The sequence below is a fragment of the Sciurus vulgaris genome (assembly GCF_902686455.1).
Source record: "Sciurus vulgaris genome assembly, chromosome: 10".
Classification (NCBI taxonomy): domain Eukaryota; kingdom Metazoa; phylum Chordata; class Mammalia; order Rodentia; family Sciuridae; genus Sciurus; species Sciurus vulgaris.
In genome coordinates, this window is record NC_136470.1 from 2808136 (window position 1) to 2822551 (window position 14416).

At 48.4% G+C, this 14416-nt stretch overlaps 1 protein-coding gene across 1 annotated transcript; it reads right to left on the bottom strand.

The window, feature by feature from the left end:
• Window positions 1–3412: 3412 nt before the first annotated feature.
• On the bottom strand, window positions 3413–13968 carry NDUFV3 (NADH:ubiquinone oxidoreductase subunit V3). The gene is made up of 3 exons (XM_079100524.1): window positions 13839–13968; window positions 12467–12587; window positions 3413–3639 (listed from the first exon to the last, which is right to left on the bottom strand). The coding sequence occupies exons 1-3, from the start codon at window positions 13884–13886 to the stop codon at window positions 3476–3478; spliced, it is 333 nt and encodes a 110-aa protein (XP_078956650.1). The 5' UTR covers window positions 13887–13968; the 3' UTR covers window positions 3413–3475.
• Window positions 13969–14416: the final 448 nt, after the last annotated feature.

The following is a 14416-nucleotide window of genomic DNA, read 5'->3' on the forward strand; positions in this document are numbered from 1 at the left end:
CACTGGCAAAGGCACGAGGCTGGAAAGACCACAGCATGGGCTGGCCTTTCAGGATGGCTGCTGGGCTGTGACCTTCGAGGGTTGGGAGCTCCCTGGCCACCAGCTGAGGAGCCTGCCCGAGTTGGCATCTCCCCATTCACTGCCTGGGCAGGCAGTGTCCTGCTCCCCCTTGGCCTCCAGCCTCTAGCAGGGTTTAAAAGTTCTTTTTACTAGAAAGTCTTCAAATACTTAAAGATGAGAACAGCTGGATGCAGTGGTACACGTCCATAAAACCAGCATTTGGGAGGCTGTGGCAGGAGAATCACAAGTTCAAGGCCAGTCTTGGCAACTTGGTAAGATACTGTCTCAAAATAAAAAGTAAAAGGGGCTGGGGATGGGGCTCAGTGGAGAAGCAGAGCTTGTCCTCTCCCCACGCACAGGGCAGCAGCGTGGCCAGGAGCTCCAGAGCCCTTCCCTGCTCTGATGGCTCAGCGTTTCCCCTCTGCGCTGAGCCCCACCTGACTCTGCCCCCAACCCTGGGCCTTTCAAGCAAGTATAGTTTGTTTTATAAAACAGGGTAGCTAAGTCTCTCCTGGGCCAGACCCCAATGCTCACAGTTGGCCTGGCCTCAGCCCCTACAGCGACCATCACTTCCTGCAATGTGGCTCGGTGTCCTGCCTCTGCACGGAGCCCACTTCCAGGGCTCCCGCAAACCCTGGTGACCTATCACATCTAGTTTTGGCTCTGGTACAAACTGGCTTCTGCTCCCCACAGCCTGCCTCTTGTCCTCCACTCCGGATGTCCTGAGGGCATGCTGCCTTGTCCAATGCCTCCCTGGGACCCCTTCCTCAGCATGAACTCTGAGGGTGCACAGCACCCCATCATCTCTGAACCACCCCCAACGCCTGCTGATAGGAGCACCGAAAGCTGTTCAGGCCTCCAAGGTGAGCACTGCTCTGCTTTAGCATATAACTTTTATGCTTGCAGTGTTTCTGCTTCCTTCTAGATAAGGTGAACGGGGAGCGACGGCTGCTAACTGAAGGTGATGAGCACGGGAAGTGCCTACTTGTCCGCCTCATCTTCCATCAGCCCTTCTCCCTAACCCCTAACCCACAGCCGCCCCTTCAATACCAGGGTTGACAAACTACAGCCTCAGAGATGAGCCCGGTCACTGTCCATTTTATAAGTGACTCCTTACACTCTTAAGGGATTATAAAAGACTAAGCGGTGAGACTGCGCGAGGCTGCATCTGGGACCCTCCCTGCCCAGCCCCCCAGCAGAAAGCACCAACGGAACAAGTCTCCCTAGTCTTCCTCTGTGGTGGCCAGTTCTTGGTGCTGAAATCATCTCACGAACCTTTCTTGCTTCCTGTGTGCGAGGCACTGGCCAGGCCAGACTCTGCCGGGAGCATTGACCCATGAGTCTCGCCTGGCTTTAGGAGAACTGAGTTGGAACCAGCAGGAGGACCAGCTATTCAAACACAAGCCTGAAGCAGGACCAGAATGGCCGAGGCTGTCAACCGCCTGGGAGTCATTAGGGCCAGAAACGTCGTCATCGGCAGTGGCTGCAGCCCAGGCAATCCACCTCTTCTGGCCCAAGGGCACCTGTACCAGGCCTGAGAGCAGACGTCTAGAAAGACCACCACAGTTCAGGAGACAGGAAATATAGAGGTGAAAATAATGACCTCATTCATGCATTTTAAAGTGGTTTTAAAATCCAGCAGAAAGAAAGCAATACTACTATCCACGTTCTGTGATTCATCAGATCAGTTTCTGGAATCCATCTTCAGGAAATAATAACAAAACACAAACATGAAGGCCCAGTGTAATCCCAGTTGACAGGAGGCGCGCAGGCAGGAAGATTGAGTTTGAGGCTGGCCTGGGCAACCTAGTGAGACACTGTCCTCAGAATTTAAAAACACAACATGAGTGCACATTTCACAGGTGTTTCTGGCAGCACTCCTGGAGAACACAGGAAATAACTGATGCAGAGACAGGGCTTTGTGGGACACCAACACATTGCCACCAGGTGAGCACCTGGGAGGGCAATCTGTAAAGGCGTGACCCAAGGGAGCCAGACTCCCAGGGAGGCTAGGAGAGCCAGAACCAGTTCCCAGGGACAGAATGGCTTCCGAGCATGTGCAAAACTTTCCTACCTTGCTCTGCCCTGAGGCTTCATACCCCGCACAGCACCACGCATCAGAGGGATTCCAAGGGCCTTGGCCTGAGAGCAAGCTATTAAGCCAACCACCAATCCCCCAGAGAAGGGACCGACATCTGAGTGGGTTGCACCCGTGTGCAGCCACGGGTGGGGGGCAGTGCCAGCAGGGCAGGCTTCAGCCTCCAAACTTGCTGTTCCAAGAGTCAGCCTTCTTTAGGGGAACGCAGTTTAGTTCATTACTTCTATAATTAAAAAGGTGATTATTAGCACCCTTGCTGAGTTGCTAAGCCTCTTGGGTGGTTATGAAATCTGAGGTAGATGATCTCAACACTTACTTTCAACGTTATGTTTTCTATTTTGGTATTCCTGAATACCTGAAATGTAGGATTACAGCAATGTGGACCAAGATCCAAATGAAATGAATGCCAAATGTGGGCTCAAAACAAGACCATGTACATGTATGATCACACAAATGGTGAATCCACATCATGCACAACCACAGAAATGAAAAGTCATATCCCGTTTGTGTACAATGAATCAAAATGCAGTCTGTAAAACACAAAAATCAAGACCATAAAAGGAAAGCGAGGCAAAACACAGGGGAACAGCCCACCTGTGCAGACTCCGCCTGGCCTCCAGGGAGCAGAGGCCAGCATCTTTTGGCTCTCGCCTGCCACAGCTGCTTCTCATCCCCAAGGAGTGCCTGTGCCCAGCCACAGCAGCGCTCACTGCCCCGAGGTGAGCACAGCCAGAGCCTCACAGCAGCAGGAGTCCCCAGTCCACTGACGAGCCCTGAGGAGCCACACCAGCTGGGAGGTGGCCCATGGCCACCTGGGCGCACAGCTGCCCAGACAACTCAGACATTCGCCCAGCTCTAATCTCCTACTGAAAATGTACCTGAGTTTACATGATACTCAAACAAAATTAGTCTGCTCCTTTTCTGATAAAAAAATGCTATGATACCACAGTTCTTAGCAATGAGTAGTTAAAATTATTTCTAATTCACCAGAACCAGGTCTATAAATTCAGAAGTCGCTACTGCCATTACCAACACCTCCACCTCAACCAGCTTACCACCACCTCGCTGCTGGAAAGCACCTGGCACCCTCTAGTTCCACTGATGTGCCCGCTGGCCTTCACCTTACAGTTAAAGAATTCCTTGCGCCCAGCAGGTGTTCCTAAGTATGTACTATGTGTGAACAAACACTCCACAGTGTTGCCAGTGCACCCCTCGCTGAGGAGTGTCAAAGGGAACCAACGACACACGCTGGGCTCGTGACTCCAGTGATTTTATTTTCGCAACTGAGACGATGCAGGGTCAATCCAAGAGGAGTGCTCAGTGCCGAGGGGACTCGCGTCCAGAAGAGGGCTGAGGCATCCTGAACTTGGACAGGTCCAGGTTCAGGTCTAAGAACGTGTACGTGTGGTAGTCATGGTGCTGCAGGTTCTTGTAGGTGGTGGTGTCAGCTGGCTCGGGGGGCACTGGGGCCTGGGCGGACTCTGTGGAGGAAGCACAGGACAAAGAGAGCTTTCGGAGACACACCCACCAGCAGCCTCCACCAGTCCTATCTGGGATGAAGGAACTGTCTAGTTAGAAAAGAAAAACCCACAAAGGCACCACACCTTCAAGAGCAAGATAAAGATGTTAGCTGAAAAGTTATTCTGAAACTTGTGGCCCTAACAGTTAAGAAGTAATAGTTATTACACCACCACCTGGGGACAAAGCTGTCAGTGGGTCCTACAAAACGTTCACCTCTCCCTGATCTTGCCACTGAAAACTGCCCCAGGTTTACATCACACAGCCACTAGAGAAGGGGACACTCTGCTCAGTTCTGGTAATAAAATGATAATGGCTTAACATCTCACTTTGTGTACTTCCAGGTCCCAGACTTCTAAGTTTAAAAATGCCTAGATCCACTGCAAGCAGACTTTCAGGTTGCACGAGGATGCACAGGAAAAAACACTACCACTCTTACACATCTGTCTGTACTAGAAGTAAACTGTTCAAAGAAGAACACTTTCCTAAGCAGAAACTAAGTGAGCCTTCTGGTCTCCACTAGATTAGGTGATTCTGAGGTTGGTAGCCTTAAAACTGGAAGCGTGGGTTGAAGCACAAGCACACTGCCTGCTGCAACAGGAGGTGGGACACAGCAGGACGAGGCGTGTGGGGCAATAGGCAAGGTGTAGGCTGACACTTTGGTGGGCTCTAGATTTCTGGGACTCAGTCTGAGGGCCACCTCAGCTCTATTCTTGCTGCAGCAAACACGACTCGCACACACTCCTCACTGTCCCAGTCAACTCCAGCAGCTCAGTTTCTCACAAGTTTCCTGAGCTAAACAAAATGATGTCCTAAGGACCAACACCTTTCCACCCTGGACAAGCTGAAGCTCTTCTGTGGCTCCACATACACCTTTGGCCAAGGTGAGGTGTAACTGCAGGGAGATGTGGGTCCTAAGGTTTCAGACTCCAGTCCACCTGCAGGGCAAGGAGTCAATTCTTCACTTGGCGAGCTGCAGCGCACTGAGCAGACAGCACCGAGAAGGGGACTGTGCTCCTGCAGCCTTCTTCAGCCTCAGAAAGGAGGGCAAAGAGGACCCCCCCCACCAGTGCTGGAGATGGAACCCAGGGCCTGGCTTGTGCTAGGCAAGCCTTTTGCCACTGACTATACCCCAGCCTGGCAAGTTGGTCTGAATCTGAAAATCTAAAAATCCTGTTTTTATCCTGAGGGCTTTGGAGCCCACCTCCACTTGAGAGGAGGAGGAGGAATGGAAAAGGTGAGCATGACCGAAGGCAGGGCCTGAGGTCTGGAGAAGCCTGGCAAGCACGGGCACTCAAGCATGTGACAAGGGAGGGGTCGAAGGGAAGGGAAACACACACACAGCTGCAACCGCATCAGTAACGCACAGGTGATGCAGCGGGGCAGCAGGGGCTCCAAGAAGGAAGCAGCACAGAAAGAAGGCGTTGCTGGCGATGCTGCGCTTTCAAGAACCTTGCTGAGCCACAGATCTTAAAACTGAAGGCCTCCCACTAACATATGGCCACACCCACCTACAGTGCATCATGTCCACAAACTCCAATGCTCGTGAAATGTAACACCTTAGGAATACACTGCTTCCTCAAGAAGCCCGGTGTGCTTGTCAGGTAAAGCAGAGAAGGAAATGTCGCATGAAAAGAAAAGCCACACAGTCCGTGGCTGCCTTTGCGAGATGCTCACTGCTTCAGTTCCTAAACTGTGAATCTCCCCTGATCTCAGGCTTATTCACTTGAAGAGTATCACTCTAAGCATCACTTTCACTCCTGCCCTTCCAAGCCAGATGGGAGACTAAGAGATGCTCGCGAGGTCATGAAACAGACACCTGGATACCCTGAAAGGTCAAGGGTGGCAATGCCAAACCGCCAGTTTGCAAAAATTATGCTGGTTAAAAGGTAGAGTGCGCCAAGGGCATACTCTTTCAATTAAAAAAGATACTGTTCTATTGTGTGCATATACAAACATATAACAGTGAACCCCACTATTAGGTATAATTATAATGCACCCATGAAAAATATAAAAATTTAGATATCAGAAAATAATAGAGGATTTCAGAATTTTGTACGTAAAGATGTACATTGCCTATAACTAATATATACTTCTCTGCCTAGCTGGGACAGCTTCTCTGGCCTCAGCAGACTCTGATTGACTCTAATACTTCTTTCTAAGCAAGCAGAACTCAGAGTAGTTAATTAGAGCTTAGCCGCCCGAAGACAAGAGAAGCCTAACAAGGCGAGGTGTACCCTGCGTGTGGCTGTGGGCTTCCGCGCAGGGCGCTGCGTCTTTTGCTGCCTCGCCCCTCTCCTCAGGCTGTGGCTCTGCAGTCTCCTCATCAGGGCTGACTGCCGTCTCACCTCTCTCACTGGTACCTGATCTTCCAAGATGCCCCCTTTGGTCTTCACGTGTCCTTCCATTACGGGTGTCCTCTTCTTCTCTGACTAGGGGAAAAGTGGCTTTCCAACCAGGCTCAGGCCCCTGTGGTTCCAGACGTTTTGCCTTGGGGCCAGGGGCAGCAGCTGGCAGCTGACCCCTGCCCTGGCTTCTTCTGTCTGTGTTGTGAACGTTGGGCCGCCCACTCTGCCACATGGATGACCCGGCCTTTGTGTGGTCAGTAAGATGCCCTTAACATCAGATGGCTTTAGGTTTTCTTCATTTATCTCACTGGATCTAAATATGTTTTGCATTCTTCTTCCTTTACATTTTTCTTTCAAAATCTCTCCATTGGCCTGTGAGCTGGGGTGTGGTGGGTTTTGCTTTGGCTTTTCTGTCCTCTACTGACTTGGTGGAGGGCCCCGACTTCTTTGGCGGACGGGGTTGCCCTGGGTAGGTGACATCTACGGATGGCCTTGGCCCCCTGGTATCGTCTTTTTGCAGATTGCTGTGGCTTTGGGGTCTTTCCTCTCAAAGGGGCGGGGTAGCCTCTGGCTTTGGAAACCCTCCTTGCCTTTGCTCACCACTCGGGGGGACCAACTTCTGAGACATCCCCCTCCTCGTCAGACTCTGAATCAGAGGAGCTGGATGTGGAGGAGGAGGAGGAGGAGGAGGACGAATCATCCCCCTGGTTCCTGGGGACCTGAGGAACCTTCGAGTCAGAACCCTGGTCTTGGAACGGAGGCAGGACTTTTTGAGGAAATTCTACCAAAGTCTTCCCGGACAAATGCTGTGGGTGCCCTTTGTCTGTGAGCAGCATGCTGCCACTGCGATGGGGGCTACCTAGCCTCCCGCTTTTACTCCCAGCTGGCGGGGGAGACCTGGGTGGAGACAAGCTTTAGGCAGTTGCAGCTGCTGCCTGGGTGGTTAGTTGCGTGACCCTCTCCTTTGGTTCCACTACATCTAGGAAACGGCATAAAGAGGAATGTTATTTTTAATATTTAACGCAACAACTTAAACTCATTAGTCAAAGTCATAGACATTTCACTGCATATCAACCCATTACTTATAACGTCTTCAACATAACCAACCCAACACAGGTTCCAAGGAGACCACTCTCCAGCAACACCAAGCTGCATACTTGCCAGCAGTAAGAAATGGAGACACTTTCCTTTGTTGCTAAAAATATTAAAGATGGAGATTTTGTTTTTTAGCCAACAGGAGTAACAAATTACATCCATTTTCCACATTGACAGCTTCTCTGATGATGGTTATTTTTAAACTATTTAATCATAAAAAGATATTTTTAGATGACTACTGAAGTTTTATAAATGCATAATTCCTTGAATCCCTAAATCAAGCAAATATTTGGTGTTTCTCCAATATTAAAAAAGTACAGACAGCTGGGTGTGGAGGCAAATACCTGTAATCCCAGCAGCTTGGGAGTCTGAGGCAAGAGGATTCCAAGTTCAAGCCTCAGCATAAGGGAGGCGCTAGGCAACTCAGTGAGATCCTGTGTCTAAATAAAATACAAAATAGGGCTGGGAGTGTGGCTCAGTGGTCGAGTGCTCCTGAGTTCAATCCCTGGTTACCCCTCCCCCCAAAAATAAGTACAGAACATGTGTGTGAGTGGGGGTGGTGGGAGGGGATAATGCAGTTCAAGTAAAGTTCACCTAAAAGGAAAGAAAAGTCCTTCACAATCACACAGGTCACTTGGGGATTTCTTCAACCAAGAAAACAAAAGAGCTAAACACCCAAAAGGTCTAAATAAGTTAACAGCATAGGTATCACTTGAAATGGACTTTAAATTCTAAAAAAATAAATAAATGTCAATATAAAAGTCTGATACTTCATGGTCATTGATAAAAAATGAAATCCGTAATATACTGATAGATTATTATTTATTATAATAACGATAGTGAGGAGCTAAGCAACTAGTAAGACCCTATTTCTAATAAAATACAAAATAGGGCTGGGGATATGGCTCAGTGGTAGAGTGCCCCTGAGTTGCAATCCCCAGAACCCTCCAAACATAAAATAAAAATAAGTCCTGCTCTTACACTCACTTATATTGGTATGTGAATTTCATTCTTTTAATTCACAAATACGAACCCAGAAAGAAGACATTGACAGCAGGCTTCTGGGGCCTGCTGCAACACTGGAGGGCTCGGCCTGCCATGAAGAGCAGCCAGGCCCAGCTGCAGGGGACTCCAGCCTCACTCAGACACCTGCCAGCGGAAGCCGGAACTCCAGTCTCACCTGCTAGCAGAAGTGGGATCACCTCACTGGGGTGGAGCAGAGTTCAGTGATCAGAGTGCTGGCCTAGCACAAGGCCCTGACTCAATCCCTAGCACGAAACACAAAACACAGCAAACACCCACCTGATTATAAACTGGCTTATTACCTATAGAAAAGGAAAGAACATTCCAGATGGACTGACAATGATACAACTTAGAAATTCTGTTTGAAAAGGAACCTTAAGGGCTGGGACACAGCATCAGTGGTGGAGGTGCTCACTACTACGCCTGAGACCCTGGGTTTAATCCCTGGCACCACAAAAAACAAAGACAAATAAGTAATTTTATTATATGAAATAAAAGGTTTTAAAGTTTCTTTTGTTTGTTCTAGTTACTGAGAGAACCCCCAGGGAAAGGCTAACGGAGGATAAGACCAGGGTTTGCTTTTTACCAAGAGCCAGTTTCTGCCCCCCACATCACAAGCCCAGCCTCCTCTTCGTGCCTCACAGGGCCACCTGTCATGCTGACTGTTAGCTGATCACTAACTAGAGGGAGTCCAGGGCACACCAGGTCTGAGTTCCGCGGTTCTGCACTGTGGAACTCAGCTGCCTGGAAGGACAGTTCTGCCACATGAAGGAAAAGCGGCCCTTACTCTGAATAGAAGTCCTTCACCCCAGTGCTCACTCTCCATTCCACGTGGAGACTGAACGTGAGACGCTTGGACGGTGCACCAGTGTGACAGTGGCTTTCCTCAAAGACAAAGTAACAGAATGGCTGGCTGCCAAACAAGCCTGGCAGGGCAGTTTGGGCCCTCAGCACAAGAGGGGCCTGTGGGGATTCCCGCCTCTCAAGAGGCCAAGCAGCCTGCGTGAGAAAAAGGTCTGCGGACACCAGAGGGCCGTTCTCCTCGTGCTTCCTGTCTCTCCTCAAAAAAAAAACTTAAGCTTCTTGATTCTCTGTTGGGCTTGATTGAAAAGTGAGGGCATGACCTTCAAGTTTTTAGCAAAAGAAGGATGACTGGTGTTTGAAACAGATCAGCTATCTTAAAACACTTCCAAATCTCAATAGATCACAAAACTAATTCAGGATACAAAGCACATTCAGGAGCAAAGGTCATTTAAACATGACATAGAAGGATAAAGTTAAATGGGTTTTATAGGTGATATATGGTGTTTGACTATGATACGTTTTTCTTTTAAAAAATGTATTAAGAATTGAGATTTTTCAGCAGCAAGATAGTACAGTGAATAAAATATAAACTATGAATCACAATGCCTGGGGTCAAAACCAGACCCTCCGCTGCTGCCTCTGTGGACACCTCAGCCTGGCTGGTGACATGAGGTGACAGCAGCATCCCACACAGGCTTGTCTGTGGACACACCAGATAATAAGGGGAAAGTGCTCAGAATAGCACTTGGTACTATGGTTGTAATCAAATACATCAAATCTCTATTTCCAAATATCCTCATTTTTAAACCTGAAATAGGACTTGGAATTAACTTTGGCTTCTCACATACTCTTTAAAAAGTCACACAGAAATCACTCAGTCAACAGCTTACCACTGACTCACAAAGTTCAGCCTGGTGAATGGATTAACAAATGATGAAGCTGGAGAACCAGACTCTTCTCTAAGAGGGGCCCTGCAAGGACACCCCAGACTGACACACGCCTGCGGCTTTCCTCAGTATGTGCAAAAAGGAGCTGGAAACCCCCAGAACAAGGCAGAGCAAGTTTCTGTAGCCCTGAAGCAGGCCCAGACCCTTTGGCTAGAGATGTGATCCTGGGGTAAGCACCTAGGGTCCCCATCTGCAGGCAGGAGACTTCCACCAGAGCTTCTAAAGCTACCTCGGGGTAAGAGGGTGTAAGCCAACAATGCACCATGGTGGGAGAAAAGAATTTTTGATCCTTACACTTTCCTATCCCTGACACTTCAGGGGAAAACACAGGCTCATGTGTGTCATTTTAGAAGCATTCTTCCTTTTTCTTTGTATGGAGATTATTTTACTTATGAGATACAAATGTAATACACACCCAAAACAATTTATTCCTGAAAAACTGTCTTCTCTACCCAAAAGCCCCCCTGCCATTTATGAAAATACATACATGTTATCACATGTCCAAGAGACTCACAATACCCAGGGAGGTAGCACACTGGCCAATCAGGCCAGAAGGACCCAGGCTCATACGCCTGCAAGGCTGCCACAACCAGTGGCAGAAGCTCCAAAGGAGCCCAAGGCCAGCTCCCAGCTCAGCGTTCCCATCCATAACTCCACCCAGCTGTCCCAGGACAGAGCACATCACTCCCAGGCACATGTAGAACACATTTCTAAATAGGAGGCTCTGGGCTGTGCCATTTCTTCAAATTTACTTAGTTCAGATTTATAAATCTATGAAGCGGGATTACAACGCAAGGCTAAAATTCACCAAAGGAAAGGATGATGTTAGTAACGAAATTCAACAGTCATCCATCAGCAAACACTTAAAGAATGTAAAAAATGTGCCAGGTTGCGTGAGACCCTGGATTCGTAAAAACAAAAAACCATGAGGCCCTGGGTTTGTAAAAACAAAAAACCATGCTAGGTATAATATAGAATTTAACTTTTTTTCTTTTCTTCTTCTTCTTTTCCTCCTCCTCCTCCTCCTCCTCCCCCTCCCCCTCCTCTTCTTTTTCTTTTTTTTTTTAAGTACTGAGAATTGAAGCCAGGGGTGCTATACCTCTGGACTACATCCCCAAACCTTGATTTTTTATTTTGAGACAGTCTCACTAAGTTGACCAGGCTGGTCTTGAATCTGAAGTCCTCTTGCCTCAGCCTCTCAAGTTGCTGGGATTACAGGCATGCATCTGACTGACATTCCTGTTGCAAACATTTTTTTGGTGTTGTACTGGTATTGTGATTATTTTTACAAAAAGAAGAGTCCTTCTTTTTGTAAATATTCTTCTTTTTGTAAATATATTTTTAAAAACACATTAAGATGGAAAAGAACACCAGATTTAAAATTGAGGCAGGTGTAGGACAGAATTTAAAAAGGTTCCTGTGCAATACAGGCCTCAAGTCAACAGGACATGCAGATCCAGGAGGATGGCGAGTCTCCACAGCCCAGGAGAACAATATGAAAAGTGGGGCTGGCACTCTCTGCAAGTGCAAAAATTAAAAAACCCATCAATATTCTGTGCACAGGTCAAGGAGACTACAAGCAAAAGAATCTAGGCATTTTCAGAATTCAAACTGAGGAAATGGTATTTTGAAGAAAGGAAGACCAAATTCAATTATCATTCTACAACCCCATATGAGGATCAAAGACTTGCAAAGAGATAGTAAACAACTGTGTAGTCTTTCAAGAGTAAACTAAATTCTCATCAACTAAAGCTAAATTCAATGGCCTAGATCATAATCAATCATCGATAATGAATAGGGGGCTGGGAATATAGCTCAGGGGCTAGGAATATAGCTCAGGGATAGGGTGTTTGCCAAGAGTGCACAAGGCCCTGGGTTCCAATTCCAGCACTGCAGAAAGGGGGGGAGGGGGAAGAGTAGGAAGTAAAAAAATAAAATATACCCAGAAGAGAAGCATTAAACACTGTTGCATTTCTTTTGCTCTTCAATAAGGACATGTTATACTGTTATTCAAAGAGGAGAAAAAAAATTAAAAACTAGTGGCAAAAGTAAAAAGGATTGTATAAAGAGCTGGAAACAGATCAGACATTGTGCCTCAGCAGAATGAGTCACAGTTCAAAACTGCCTGGTCTTATTTACTCCTTCTCCACAGTCCTAAAATGACGCATGAAATCCTGCTCTGTGATGGAGCAAACCATCGCAGGGTTTGAGAGAGAGAACAAAGTCAACATTGGGGAGGGAAACAAGGGGGTAGTCCCTCTACTTTGCACTAGTGAGGGGTCCAGGGTGGGGCCACAGAAATGCTGCAGAGCACTAATGTTGGTACCACTGGCTCCACGTTGGAGGTGGGCACTCAGAAAACAAAAAGAACCAATTCAGGGTTGATGTGGAGTCAAAGACAACATTACTCATGTGTTTGGTCTGTCACAGACTTGTATCTGACTATAATCTGGACATGGCAAAGATGAAGAGTCATTAGTTGTGTAGCTAATAAATCTCATTTGCATGCATGGAGGGCTGACTAAGTCATTCACTTTGCATTCTGTCTCTTATGACTACCATTAAAATCTTACTTTTTGGTGAACTTTGCTTCTTGGGATTTAGTGAATGTCCCTTTTCATTCTTCCCCGATTCTGCACAGAGAGAAACTGTAGAAGCAAATCCTCGAAATACCCGTGCTTCTAGGAGCATAGTCTGACAAGAGAGTTAATAAACGTGGATTATTTAGAGTAGTATTATTTATAACAGCTATTACTACATATAAATACTACATGTTACTACTACATATGAATGTTCAAATAGCTAGAGGTTATCACAATTTCCATAACAAATGTATGTCAAGGAAACAGTGGAAAATACAAAAAAAAAAAAAAAAAAAAAAAAAACTGCAATAAGAAAATGCCCAGGTTCAAGGACAATCATTGTTAGCATCTGATTTAATAATGAAGGATGTCCTCCTGTGCACACTATTGTCATCTCCGACTTTGTTAACTTCCAAAATACTATGTTCCTTTTATAAAATGTTTTTTCTATATTTAGAAAGTAGCAAAAATACAATCTGTAATTTAAAATGATGTACACAGATATTTGCTTCAGAAGTGCTTACAATGGAGATGAAAAACACGTTAATCCACTCAGCAGGTAATCACTAAGGCTTACACGCTAAATAGTAGGATGCTCTAGATGCTGGCCACAGAACAAGAATGTGAAAACATTTATGTTCACGACTGTAAGCATGTGTACCACATGTACACATAAAAACCGGAAAAAATCGTTGGGTACTTAAAGGAGTAAATAAGTAGTGGACAGGACAATGGGTTTCCTTCCCTCACGTGTACTTTACTTTGCAGTGAACACTTACTGCTTCTGGGGACTGAGGACGTAGCACAGTGACAGGGAACGCACTGCACACGCTGCGGCCCTGGTGCAATCCCAGCACCAAGGGCGGGGTGGGGGAGGCAAACACTGCTTTCATAATAAGAGCCATCTGAAAGTTTAAAGTAGCGGCCTTAGCTCTTCATGGAGAACGCAAGCCTTCTTTCACGGCCAGGCGAAGCAACCTGCTTCTCCACGGACTCCGGATTGCTACCGGGTCAACCAGCGCCGTCATCTCACTTAACCCACAGGTGCGACTGAAGAACAGCCCAAGATTTTCCGCGGTGGCCGGGTTCTCGGCTAAGTAAGGGCACGGTCCTTAGGGGAGCCTGCGGGGGGCACAAGTCACCCCCGGACGGCGGTTCTCCCCCCGGGAGCAGCGGGGTCGCCCGGGCAACGTCCACACCAGTCCGCCACTCCCCGGGGGACCCGGCGCTGTGCAAGGGGCCGCCTCGCGCAGGCGGGCTTGGAGCCGGACCGCACCGCACGAGGGGGCCGCAGGCCCGGTCGGCGCCGCGCCCTCCCCGGGCCCCTGCGCGCTCCGAGGCGCCACGGCTAACTACCCCGTACCTTCAGCGACCCAGCTCGTCCCAGCCGCAGCACCGGCGCGGCAGCCATGGCGCAGACGCGGGCGGAGGTCGCACGAGAGACACGCTCTGCGCGCGCACGCCGCTGAAAACCCGCCCCTGGTCCCGAGCTCGCCAATCACAGAGCAGGAAGGGCGGGGTGAGGGACGAGGACCTGCGCGCGCACCTCCAGCCGCCTGTTAGGCCACACCCTCGGCCCGAGTCCACCAATCGCAGGCAATAGCGCAAAACGGCCCGCCCCCGGGCAGATGTGGACCTCGGAAGGTGGGGCAGCCACCTCTCCAGCGGCGCAAGGTGCCCTTTGCGCAGCTGCTGGGGCCGGGTAGAGGTCTGAGGTGGTCTTTGCGGCTGCACCCCTCCTCTCGCTGTCTGCGGAGAGCGGGTCTGGATTTCCCCTTATCCCTCTGACTTCTTTGCCAGTTTCCTCTGTCTTAAATCTGAAAACTTTCCCAGGTGCACAGCCTTACCGATCGTGCCCTTCGTAGCATTTCTGGTCCTACTTGAAAGTCCTCTGTGTTTCATGGAATTTATTTATTTGGCACCGGTGAGAACACCGGGGTG